The sequence below is a fragment of the Grammomys surdaster genome, unplaced genomic scaffold (assembly GCF_004785775.1).
Source record: "Grammomys surdaster isolate TR1022 unplaced genomic scaffold, NIH_TR_1.0 65, whole genome shotgun sequence".
Taxonomy (NCBI): Eukaryota; Metazoa; Chordata; class Mammalia; order Rodentia; family Muridae; genus Grammomys; species Grammomys surdaster.
This window is the reverse complement of record NW_021604567.1, coordinates 16049378-16063172: the sequence shown is the minus strand read 5'-3', so window position 1 is coordinate 16063172 and position 13795 is coordinate 16049378. Positions and strand designations below refer to the sequence as shown.

The 13795-nt window shown below is 43.8% G+C and overlaps 1 protein-coding gene across 1 annotated transcript in view; it reads left to right on the top strand.

Moving 5' to 3' along the window:
• The window catches only part of Abcc4 (ATP binding cassette subfamily C member 4), a 219589-nt gene that overhangs the window by 133344 nt on the left and 72450 nt on the right, over positions 1-13795 (top strand). The window contains exon 20 of the mRNA XM_028771612.1: positions 12791-12870. Coding sequence (XP_028627445.1) covers positions 12791-12870 — 80 coding nt within the window. The remainder of the gene's footprint in view (positions 1-12790; positions 12871-13795) is intronic.

The following is a 13795-nucleotide window of genomic DNA, read 5'->3' as shown; positions in this document are numbered from 1 at the left end:
TGGCATCGAATTGTTATTTAATTACCTCTGCAGAAATCTAAGAACAGTTTGTGTTCTGATTAAGTTATTTGATGTAATAACAAGCCTCAGAGCTGGGAAGGTCAGCTCAGTCTTTGGGACAACTTGCCACCGAGAAGGCCCAACTCCTGTTGCTTGAAACTCACAAAGGGTCTCCAAAGTATTAAAACCCAAGAATCACCAATGTAGCTTTTACTTAAAATATCTGCATGTGTGGCAGTTGTTAACTTACATTGTAAGTCTGTAAAGCTCACATTGAAATTTGCGTGAAGCTATTAACTGGCTCACACTTGGAGTAAGAAGGCATGGAACCTGTCCCCTCCTTCAGTCCAAACCCTCCACAGTTAAACGCCCGTTGGCAACATCGACAGATAGAAGGCCACCAGCTGCATGCATTGAAAATGTAAGAGAAACCTGGGGGCGTGGTTGTGGTTTTGGCTTAGGAACGGCTGACCTAGTGAGAGGGGATATGAAAACCATCCTTACGAGGGTAGATTTTGGAATGGTGAGGCCCACACCACGTAAGGAGACTGGAGACTACGCAAGGTAGAGGAATGGAAATTCCATTTCTAGGTAGATATTGAAAGAAGGAGTAATGGCATCCTGAAGCATGCATGGCATTTCAAAGGAGGGTACCGAACAGTCTCAGATGCCGTTGAAGAAGTCAACAAACATGAGGGCTGAGCGACGGCGGCTACCAGCCTTAGAAACCCTTGAAATCTTAGATTCAGCTAGGGATGCTGAGGTGGGGAGAAGGATATGGTGGGACTGGGCGAGACCTGGGGAGCTGGGGTGGGCTGTGGTATTTTAATAGTTCCGAATTCTCTGTAAGGACAGGGTGATGGTTTAACTAACATGTGTCCAGAGCTTTCCATGACAAGATAAGTAAATTCAAGCCATTACAGTACTGTGTCCTATTGTTGCAAAGCTTATCTGGACTTAGAAGTAATGCAGTAGTTGAAAAGGCTGTTCTTTATAAACACTTCTTTAAATCCTAACAAAGGTGTATATATTTACGGTTGACAGCCTAGCCAGCTTGGCGTAACATCTGTTGGCAATTCCCTGGTATTAAGACGATACGCTGAAGATAGAAGTAAAGATCAGATTTGGGTGTTGGTTGATCTGTTTCCAGCACACCTTCAGTTGTTTTACATAGGGCGGGTAGTGGGAGGGCCCATTGTCTTCAAGTTCCGTCACGTTCTCACGCCAAATGTTTTTGCTGTCCTATTTTTTGAGCATTGCGTGTGCTCATGTAAGCGTTGGAAACGGAAAGAGCTGATTTTGCATGTCAGGTGGCAGTTGCCAGTCAGGGTAATCTTATCATCGGGTTGGACGCTGACCTTTGTGGAAGTAGAATTCCTTGACTCTGTGAGTGCTTTCAGTAGCTGCTGCCATCTTTGTGTTATCACACATTCTTGAGACGGTTGGGTATTTTCAGGCCTTTTGTTTTGTCCCCTTAACACTGGATTTTATGAACTAATTCATGAGCATTTGGCCACAAATGATAGTTACGGGATGGTGTATAAGGAAGACCTCCTACAGCAGGAGAGGTCACATGGTTGTCAGCTTTCTGTTTTCTTAGCAACAAGGAGTTCTTAGCTTCTTGCGTGGTTCACAGTCTAAGAATCTCCTGAAATCATATGCAAATTATGTTTGAGCATGTTCCAACACACGGGCTCCGTATGTACCTTTCCATCAGGCCTGTCTTATTCTAGAGTTCCAGTCTCAGAGAGTCTTCTAGAGATCTGTTCTCCCTATATCATACATGGGTACGTGGTTTTGTGCAATATTGTTGAATTTCATGAGTAAGGAAGTAGCCTCATCTATCTTCCTGCCTTTTCTTCTCCTTAAGGCTTAGAAAAGCATTTAATGGTTGCTTCAACACCAAGGTTCCCCTAGGTAATTTGTGAAGTATTTGTCATCCCTTCAGAGTAACTGTCCACCAAACTTGTAGACATGAGCAGTTGGACTTGCTGTGGGTCACATGACCATGGCAAGATGCTGGAATGAGGTGGGCCACAAGTCCCTGTACTTAACTAATCAATTATGTTTGTGTGTTTATTTTTGGAAAACGAGAACATTTATGATTGAAATCCTCAAGATGAACTGGAGGCTGCAGCAGCTGGCCTCTCGGGTTTAGGTGTCGTTCCTTCACGGAATCCATGCCCGAATCAACGATAGACAATCTTTAGGTGCCTCATCCGACCAGTCCTGGTAGTGTTTTGTCTTTTAGCCTTGGCACTTCAGTTAGACTTTCTCTTGCGCTTGGCAGAGTAGCCACATTTGCCCAATTGGTCGACTTCTTAGAGTCCCAGTGGCGGCTCAGTGTGTGCGTCTTACTGCGAAGCTTTCCAAAGAATGATGTTCTTTTCTTATCTTGCTTCTACCAGTGAGGCCAAGGAGACTGGAAGAGAAAACACTTCCGCTGGATCTTAGAGACTGGAAGAGAAAGCACTTACACTGCTGCCTAGAGACAGGAAGAGGAGGAAGCACTTCCGCTGCTTCATGTGTCTTACTAGACTGTCGCATTCATTCTCTGGCTCACGTGTTAATCTATTTACTCACAGCGACTTAGGCCACTTAATCTTGAGGTGGAGTTATTTTAAATGGTTTACTTCAATTGCTGTTAGCCAAGAGAGCCTTCCCGAAACTCTTCTGACCAGGGGTGATAGTTAAAGTGTTTAACATCTGACACAGCTGCCATTAGTCAATCAGAGCGGGGCAGAGACATCCACAGCAGGTTTGTTCATAACCATTCATGCCAGTGTAATGCCTGCCCAGCTTGACACCTTCCTGGCTCCTTCTTCCTAGCAGGTATTTAATAGAGCTTGCAGAGGTGTTCTGTAAAGCAGCAGCGTGTCATAGATGTGTTGACAAGAACACGCCTTCTGAATCCCTATAATACAGGGTGTGGGTCCAGCTTGACGACTTAGTAACTTGGATTTAATTTCCTTGAGTTAAATTCTTCATCTCAAAGTCTGAGCTGCCTTGTCTTTAAATGGGGACAGTGTCTTTGTTACAGTGCAGTGAATGTGTGTGCGTCCTATTTAGCAGTGTCTGACCTTCAGTGTCTGGTATGTGATGGTGCTTTAGAAACTAAGAGTGATGCCAAATGACCATAAGAAAGTCTGGCATCAGTCCTGCATAGTGAGGGCACAGTGTGAATTGACATGGGCTCCATCAGAGTCAGAGGTGGGAGTGATCTCTTGGACCGTTTTCTGTAGATCTTAGCAGATGTGTCTGGAGCTGGCTTGGAGGTAGACAATGTCCTCTCATCCTGACGCCACCCTATCCCCCTCCTTACAGACATAGCTTTTACGAACCATGGATGAAAGACACAAATGAAGTATCTTCCCTACTATAGGGAGTTTCTAGTGTCGCCGTCTCAATACTTCCTGTTTTCCCATTTCTGTCCTATCCTCAGGACTATCTTGACAAGGTTGTGCATTTTCTCTCATCCAGGCAAACACTTGTCTGCCTAATTCTTAGTCCTGAAAGATGCTTTTTCCCCAGCCCAGATTCTGTACGCAACCCTATTCTTTGCCCTCCTTTCAGATTCTCAAGTCTTCTCTCTGTGAAACTATTGGGCTAACACAGCCTGACTCCTGTACCTCACCCTCTCTGGTAGTGGTCTTCTGTGATACAGTTTCTGTACTGTCACAATGCCTGGTGTGTTATCTGTGCTTTCTTGTTTCTGCGGTGTGGTGTGTGTGTGTGTGTGTGTGTGTGTGTGTGTGCGTGGACTGTCAGCAATGTCTTTATTCACACACAGTGCTCTTCCCTTGACTTCAGTTTTCCTTTCTAAAGTTTTCAGTTACAAATGGTCAACCGCAGTCTTAAAATGCTATCTGGGTCAGCTCTTTGCAAGTCTGAGAGAGCGCATTCATATAGCATCTACTGTAGGATACCGTGATAATTTTTTATTTTTATTGCTTATTGGTAGTCTCTTACTGTGTCTAATTTATTAGCTTTGTGGTACCATGGGTCACTGTGTGTTTGAAACAACACGTAGAGGGTTTGATGCTGGCTGTGGTTTCAGGCTTCTGTCCAGTATCTTGAAATGCACCCATCCCTACTGATAACCTGCTACCATGGTGCCTTGTGTCTCCTTTCTGGTCTGCCTGTCATCCCCCACATCCTCTTATGGACCCTCACATACTCTGTATCTACTGCATCTCAACTCCCACTGCTTCCTCTGCCTGGAAACCGCACCTGGAGCCTGCTGCCCCGTCTCCAGCTCTTCCAGATCTGGGGATGCTGTGGTGTCTAGAAAGTCTAGACTTTCTAGAGAGCTTGGACAGCATCTTGCCTCTATCTGTAGGTTGCTATACCCAGACTCAGCCTGTGGTCTGAATTATTTTAAATATAGTTTGCTGGAATACAGACAGATCCATTTGGTAGCAATGCAAAGGACATGGCAGGGATGGCCAGCTTGATACTGTGTATGGCAATAGACATCCCCTCCCAAAACAACAGTCAAGGAAGATGACAGGAAGCAGCCAGCATTGGAAACAGACCTGAAATTGGAAAACAAACCATTTGCTGTCTGTAGCAGCAGGGCTTTCTTTCTATGTATTTTTTTGTGCACAGGAAGTATTTGTGCACTTCCTGCATGTTAGCCATTGGCCTGGACAGCAGGGGAGTTTCACAGAAGAAACCAAACAGAAAGCCCATCCTAAAAAGCCCCCCTTTTGACTAATGTGAATAATAATGAAAAGAATCCCAAGGCCTTTGGCTTCCAGAAGCTCAGAAGAGAATCGTACAGACCTTCATTGCATGAAGGTGATCTGAGATAGAAGAAATATTCTTGAGTAAGGTCAGGAAGAACTGAGCAGGTAAGATTTGGGATGCTCAAGAAACAGGAACCAAAATTTTTTTAATTTTTTTTTTTTTAAAAAGGAAGTTCAGGGGACAAGGTGGGGGGGGTGGGGCGGCAGAAGAGACAGAGAGAGAACAAACCAGAAAAATAAACACACTTGTTAAGTAGCTCTGTCCTTGGATAAAGGGCCAGCAAAAGCTGTCTTGAAGAACGAGGTTTGTCATGCGTCTCTTTACTGTGGCATAAGAAGTCCCCAGAACACTGGGCAGGTGGTCTGTCTCCATCCCACCATGACACATTGCAGCCCCTAGAGCAAGGACAACTGGTCTTTGCTCCTCTGATATGAGCAGTGTGGCCTTAACCTGCAGACCTCTTTGGAAACCTCCTCTACATGAAAGTCCAACAGAGAGGAAAGGCCCTGCTAAGTAGAAGACGGGCCGTTTTAGGAGACGGATAGATGTGTGAAATATAGTTTGCTGGAACAGAGACAGATCCATTTGGATCTGTGAAGTTGAGTCTCCCTGGCATCTGCTTCCTCCTCTGTGCCATGAAGATTCCCAGAGTCTTGGAACTGTCGTACCGTGATTTGGAGGTTACTAGCCGTGAGAGTCTTTCATGCCCCATTTCAGCTTTGAACTCCTACAGTAATGAGTAGCACCCCGTATGTGTACACTGCTCCTGAACTTAGCAGAAGACTTCTGGCCATGTTCTCGTTCCTCCTCCTGATCTCTGGCCTCTGAGGCAGAGCAAGGCACATGCATCCATGTTGTTGGATTTTCACTGACGTTGAATGACTCCTCTGACATCCTCTTGCCTCTGTGGGCAGAGGAGGAGGAGGACCTGTGTGGCCCCATTCTCATGGTCTTTTGTTTCACGTCTTTGATCGTCACCATGTTCTGACAGAAAATGAACCAGCCAGCGCCAAGGACCTCCAGAGGAAAGGACCTCTCAACACCGCCTGTTCTGTTCTCACACTAGGTTGGCTGAATTTTTTTTATTTTTTAGAGCATCTAGGCTGACCCATTCTTAAAATGGCTTCCTCGTCTCCCATGACCACAGCTGTCCTGGTTACCCCAGTGACTCAGCTGGGCTCTGTTCTGCGCTCTCTGCCTTGGACTCTCCTTTCCCAGCCTCCAGTCATTGTACCCAGCGTCACCCATCCTGTCTGTGTTGCTAGACAGTGTACTCTGGAGGGTATTTAGATTTAGGTGCCACATCTCACGAAACTGGTTCATTCGCTTGTTCCTCTCTTCCTCCAGTCTCCCGGCCATTGGCTACAGCCCTATGGGAAACCACCCTCCCCCGATGCCCAGCCTGAGCCTGGCCCGTCTGCCTCTATCTCTTTCTACTCTCAGTAGGCTGCCAATCGAAGATAAACCCTCCAACTCAAGTAATCCACACTCACACCCCCAGTGTGATGTGCTAGCAGTGGGACTCGGCCTCACATGTGCCTAGGCCACAGATAAATTCTTCCCAGCAACCAGCACACTGAGCTCTTACCCTCAAGGTCAAGTATGGTCTGAATTAGTGGAACTGTGCTTGCCTATACCTGAGACTGTTTCTTTGGCAAAGAATACAGCTCAGAGGAGACATACTTAATAAAGTTTATGCCATGGACGAACCTCAGAAGTGTCAGATTAAAACAAGGATATAAAAGACAACATAGTCATTGATTCTATTTATTTGAAAGGTACCGTAAAAAGACATAGATGACAGAAGGTACATTCATGGTTCCCTGAGGCTGGGAATTATTGTTAATGGCAGGAGACATTAGGGAGGGGGTGGTGATGAGGGAATAAGACATATTGAACTTACACTTGGAGTGATAATTACATTATTTAGTAAGGTTACTAAGATACACTGAATTATGAAAACTATGCCTCAGTAAAAAAAAAAAAAAACAATCATTATTTTGATATAGGAAAAGAATACCTTTAAAAAACTGAGATTGTAAAGCAGGGTGGGCTATGTTAGGTAAGAAAGTGTTTCTGGTATGAGCATCAGAACCTATGTGGATCTCCAGCACCTACGTAAAAGCCTGATGTGGCACTGCCCAGGAATCCTAGGGAAAGGAAGAGATATGAGGCTTCCTGACCACTTAGTCTAGCTGAGTTGACGTCTTCTAGATTTTGTGTGAGAATCTAACTCAAAAAGTAAGGTCAAGGGTGATAACAGGAGAACATTCATGTTGACCTCCGACTTCCACACATGTGTGCACACATACACACACACACACACACACACTAACACACATTCACACACATATTCACACTAAGACACATTCACACATATACAAACACACTAACATACTTAACACACACTAACATACACATTAACATACATATACACATATATATACACATTCACGAACACTCCCACACATTCACACACACACTAACACACACATTCACATACTAACATACACACACACACACACACACACACACACACACACACACAAGGATTCCAGCTAGACATCAGTACTTCATGTAACTATACGAGAATCTGACTAAGGGAGAGAGGTCAGAATTCTACTGTGGCAGTAATTCCAGAATATACTCTACAGTTAGTTCCTAAAGTATAGCCCCTCGTAAATGTGGAAAGAAGCTTGATGATTGTGTCTGTGAATTTTTTTTCTGGACAAGACAGAAAAGCAGAGCCATGTGCAAGGACCCAGTGTGACATTGTGACTTCAGGGCCGCCAGCCTGTCCCAGTTTCTCATTCTCTGTCCTTTCTATGTTTCCTTTCTTACGAATCATGTGACCCGGGAAAATATTCAGAACATATTAGAGTCTCCTCGTAGATTATTATTACATGCCGAGATAATGCTGCACTGGCCACATCTGGCTTGTAGAGCCGGGATAGTTTCTAGGGATAGAATTTGTGGATTCAAAAGAGTTAAACTCTCAAAGTTGTTTGTTTCTGTAGCTTTCTCCCCAGTCTGCCTGTGCAGTGTAGTGTTAGGGTAACATGAGATTTTCCTTTCTTTTTAAATCAGCATTTATTCCTTGTCCGCAGTAAGATCTTTTATAAGAACAATTTTCTTTCAAGTGTAGCACGTCCTTCAAGGGTGCTCACTACCCTGTGTCCCCATTTCTGTCACCCTCTCTTCTCTTCCCGGTCCCCTTTTTAGGATCCCTCTTCTGTGTTCATGTCTCATACGTATGGCTTTTATAAATATGTATGGACCATCTAGGATTCTCCAATGAGGAAAAAAAAAAACAAAACCAGGCGTCATTTGTCTGAGTCTGGCTTGCATCACATAATGTGATAATTTCCCGTTGTTTCCATTTTCTAGCAGACTTTAAACATCATTCTTTGTGGATGACTGGGGCTCTGTCTGAGTACTATGCCTCACCTTCTTTAATCATTCATGTGCTGATGAACACCTGGGCTGATGTTGTATTTTACATTTTGGCTTTTGTGAATAGTGAGGCCAGAGTCATGGGTATGCGGGTATCTGGTGTGTTGAGTAAGTGCCCTCTGAGTGTGTTACGTAGGAGTGGTGCCTTAGGTCAAATGGGGATTCTGGTTTTGGTTTTGTGAGGCACCTCCATACTGATTTTCATAGCAGCAAAATCAGTTTATATTCCCACCAGCAATGTATAAAGGTTCCCCTGTCTTCCCAGCGTCTTGTACCTTATCCAGCATTTTCTCCTGATGATAACCATCTGAGTAGAATCTCAGTCTATTCTAATTTTCATTTTCTCTGCAGCTGAACGGTTTGGACTTTTTCATGTTTTCTGGTCATTTGTACTTCGAAATTTGAGAATCTTCTATTCTTTTATTATATTGGTCCTTCATTGTTGCTTCTTGTGCACTGTACATGTTTATGTGTGTGCACACATGTGTACGTGTATTGCATACATGTGTGCGGATGCCAGAGGTCAATGTTGTTTGTCATTATTATTATTAATTATTTGAGACAAGATCTCTCATTAACCTGAAGCTAGCCGGTTCAGCTAGCTTGGCTGGTCAGTGAGCCCCATAAGTTCTTTTTGTTCCCCAGTATTGATAAGCACACGCTGTTGACCCTGAGTGCTGGGGACCTTGGGTCTGAGCTCATATCGGCATGCTTGCTTGGAAGAGTGCTTTAACGGAAGAACCATCTCCTCAATTCCTGGCTGTTTAACGGGATTGTTTGCTTCTCTTGGTATCTCAGGTATTTTTTTTTAGTTGTTTATATATTCTAGATATTAATCTTCTGTCTAAACATATTTTAAAGCAGTGGGTCCCAACCTTCCTAACGCTGCAACCTTTTAATACAATTCCTCATGCTGTGGTGACCCCCCAACTATGAAACCATTTTCGTTGCTACTTCATAGGTGTGATTTTGCTGCTGTTATGAATCACAGTGTAAATATCTCATGTGCAGGATATGTGTCTGATATGTGACCACCAAGAGGGTCAAACCCACAGGTTGAGAACCATTGCTTTAGAGCAGCGTGGTACTGGGAAGAGTAGATATCCACACATAAGCGAAGGCACAGTTCTGCTCTGTGAAAAAGCAGATCAAAGAACTTCATCTGAGACCCAAATCTGATAAAGGAAGGGGAAGGGGGGCTTCAAGACATAGGCCCAGCTACAGGCTCTCTGAAAACAACTGTTCTGGCTCAGGAAATAACACTAGAATTGACAAATAGGATTGCATGAAATTAAAAGGCTTTACACAGTGAGGGAAATAAATACTCACCAGAATTAAAAGACACCTCAAAAAGGAAGAAAATTGTTGATCCAGGTTTTTTTTTTCTTTTAATATGTTGTAGAACGTGGTATCTGGCCTCTAATTCTGGGCATGGTAGGTGTGCAGAACCAGGGCCTGGGGCTCTACTCACACAGAGGCATGCAAGTAATCCCTGGGGCTAGCTTCGAGTCCTGTACACTGCTACTAAGGGAGATGGGCCATCTGAGTGTGTGCAGAGACCTTGGTGGAGGGAGAACCCAGTCATCTGAGATACCTGTAGCATCAACAGGTTCCTTGGGGGAAGTCTGGAAGGGCTGTGACTAAGTGTATGAGGGGCTGTCACAGCAAGAGAAATTAGCGGTTCTGAGTGCACAGTAGCATTTGGGTGTTCTAGAAGGCAAGGTTCTGCATAACGTACACAAGCAAGTTGTTCTAACAGAACAGTTTGCTTGGACTGGATTCTCCCGGGGAAACTCACTCCCCTCCCCACTCTACTCCCCTGAGACATTCCTGTGGTGACCACATGTCATCGAGACGAAGAGGCAGAGTATGGGGGTACTCACCATAAGGATTCGATCTGGAAACTTCTGAGCAAGTGACTCTGAGGCCTTGAGCTCAATCTCACAGCCCCAATTTCAGTGTCGGCTGTAAGGCAGAAGCATCTTCCACAAACACTGTTCGTTCTCTCACGCATTTCTTAATAGTTACTCTGAGCCCCTCTTGTCTCATGTTATCTGTGGCCACCGGGGGATAGGAGCACAGGCAATGGGACATCTTTGATGAGTAGTTGTGGTGACTGTTGAGAGTGCGGGGGTGCACAACAGAGGATAGAGCAATACCTCTGGGGTCTTCCTGTACCACTCTCTGCGTTATTGCCCTAAGATTCGGTCTCACTGAACCAGAACATTGCAGGTTAGCCTGGGCTGCAAGCTTATTCAGTCTACCCATCTCCCCTCTCAGACATACCCGGCTTTGTATCTGGGTATCAGGAATTCCAACTCAGGTCCTTATGAAGCTGTATGAAGATGGCTTCTCTCAGTGTTTTTCCCAGAACTGAAGATCCTTGAATCCATTAAAATGTAAAGCAGTGGTTTTGGGGTTGGAGAGACTGCTCAGTGATTAAGAGCACTGACTACTCTTCCAGAGGTCCTGAGTTCAATTCCCAGCAACCACATGATGGCTCACAACCATTTGTAATAGGGTTCCAATACCCTGTTCTGTTGTGTCTGAAGACAGCTATAGAGTACTCATTCTTTTTTTTAAGAAAAGGAGTGGTTTTCATGTGAGAGTCACCTCTGTGATCTGTTTCATCAGTCTTTAAAGCTGAATCCTATATCTGGTATGTCTGAATTGTGCGCTAGTTTAAAGGTGTAACTTTCCCTTAATTTTAATCAAGTATTTAATGGTTCTGGTTTAGTTTGGTTTGTGTGTCTTTGAGATGGGGGTCTCACAATGAACCAGAACACTGCAGTTTAGCCTAGGCTACCTGGCCAGCAAGCTTATGTCTCCCACCCTCAGACATTCCTGGCTTTCTGCCTGGGTGCTAGGGATTCCAGTTCAGGACCTTACACTTGCTGAGCAAATGTGCTTACCCATCGAACCATAGTTTTCTTCTTTCGGTATTGTTTCTTTGTGAACTTAAAAATTAGTTCATAAAACCCACAGCATCCACAGGGGAACTTTGACTAAGGGTAGTGTTTTCTCAGATGTGTCTGATTTAAACTGTTCAGTTTCTCCCCCTCCGAGCCTGGGCCTGGTCCAGGGAGCCGTAGACAGGACATCCTTGTCATCCTTGGGCACTGAGACTCCGCCTCAGCTGTTGGACCAGAATCTTCTCCCAGTGGTGTGCTTCAGAGTCTGGCTAACAGTTGCTATCCCAGCTTTCTGTTTGTGGATTTGTTGTTTTTGGGGGTTTTTGTTTGTTTGTTTGTTTGTTTGTTTGTTTTTTAGCTCTTGTTAAAAAGTGCCTGGCATCCTGGCAGGATTTCTTCATACACTGGGCTCATTTAACCCCCAGGATGAGGCTCTAAAGGAGGTGTTACTAAAAGCTAACAAGAGTTGTCACTAGGCCTGCCAAGGATGTCGTGAAAGACACATTCTGGAGTCTGTGTGTCCTGAGCTGGAGACAGGAATGTTGAGGCCTGCTTGCCTCTGGTGTGCACACCCTGTAGTTTCTGGTAGAAGCTAGGTGCTCTGGAAGGATTACATTTGTACCATGGGCTACAAAAGCAGCAGCCAGAAAATTGCTCAGGGAGTCGCCTGTCTCAAAGTAGACTGTCTGTCTGTCTATCTATCTATCTATCTATCTATCTATCTATCTATCTATCTATCTATCATCTATCTATCATCTATCTGTCTTATCTGTCATTTATGAATGTATGTATTATGTATCTATCACCTATCATATCTATCTGTCTGCCTCTATCTTATCTATCTATCTATCTATCTATCTATCCATCCATCCATCACCTGTCTTTGTAAAACATGCTTGCTAAAAACCAGTTTTGGCTGGAGCCATTTTCCTGGGGTCTTCTCCATGGGAATTGCAGTGGATGGTAGAACCTGACCTTTACTCTTGGAGCATGGCTTCTGTTTCCCTGTCTCCTTCCCTCTTGTCTCCCTTCGTGCTTAAGCCTGCAGCCGTCACCTTGGACAGCTGTCTGACAGGAATGACGTGGACACTGGTGTGCATGTATTCGCAGTGTCTCCTCACAGGACAGCGTCTCGAGTTTCCCTGGGATTGTGAGATCCAATGAACCATCTTTTGGGGATAAAACACTGATACTGTAATTTACATTTAGAAAAACTAATTCTCAAGATTAAAGAAAAACTAACATAGCAGTCGGAACTTACTACTTTTTATGTTTGGTGATTTTCGTCTTTCTTCTTTGCACGTGGATTGACCTGGATGAGACCTAAAGGTTAAGGGGCGTGCTTAAACCACACAGAGCCAACTCTGTCATGAGATTTTCCCATTTCCTCAGCGTGTGTGTGTGTGTGTGTGTGTGTGTACATATATGTGTGTTTTTTTTAAAATGAAGGCCATATTACAATTCTCTGTCCAGCAGCATTTGGTAGTATTTTATTTTATTTAGGTATCACTCTATATTCTTTTTTTTCTTCGTCATTGACATCGGCTTATTTTATATGAATGCGTAGTATATTAAATACATATGCATTTAAAATATTGTTTTGATTTGTTTGCAAGTTGTTTCTCTTAAGGGTCTGTCTGGGGAGATGTGTAATTTCTCATATCCTGTGCTTGCAGGAAGAATTTTAAACCGTTTCTCCAAGGACATCGGACATATGGATGACTTGCTTCCCCTGACGTTCCTAGACTTCATCCAGGTATGTAGAGTAATATCATGTTCTCAAACTTGGAACAGTATACCCTTTTATTTTCTTTCTGTTTTTCAAGGCCTTTCTAAGAGGGGAAGGGTGGCAGTGAACTGGAGATATGTGTTGTTACCTTAACAAAAGGCCGTGTTTGTAGAAGAAAGGTGTGGCTATGTTTTGGAGGCTAACTTAGCGTGAGTAATGGCCTGTGTAGGAGTGGCTGTGCATTTGTGTCAGGGTTGGTTCATGGCAGCTACATGCTGGTAAGTGGCTTTCCATCTGCCTCCCAGGTATCTGGCATGGATTTGACTTACTGCGAACACATTTCATAATATAGAAACAATCACCTCTCATGGAAAGATAGCCCAGATTAACAAAATTATGCATTGTATTGCCACAAAGGGCAAATATTTACTGCACTGTTGTGTTTTTTTTGTTTGTTTGGTTGGGTTTTTTGTTTTGTTTTGTTTTTTGAAGGGGGTGGGGTAAAACCAGGTGTGGTTACTTACAAAGAACAGATTAGCAATAATCAGGTGAAAATAATACTTTGTTAGCAAGGACAATAGAGAGTGCTTATTGCAGATTCAGAGCTTTAAATGCAGGCGTGTTTAAGCCAATAATAGGAGTACAGGATCAAAGTCTTCTCACAAAATGTCTGTTTTTGTTTTCTTGGCAGCTTTTCTTTTCACTCGTTGATTGCTCTGTCTTAAGGTGTCTTTAGAAAAAAGGATCCCACAGAAATGCCTGCTTTTAGCATGTTGTTTTGTCTGTGAACCCCAGGGCCAAAAGAATCATGTTGGGTCACCTGTCTCTCATCTCCTCATTCAGTGTCCCGTTCCTGTGGTTTGATTTGTTTTGTTTCGCTTTCTTCTCTCATTTATGTCTGTATATTTTTCAGTGACTCAGGCAGGGGATCTTTTTTTTTTTTTTTTTTTTT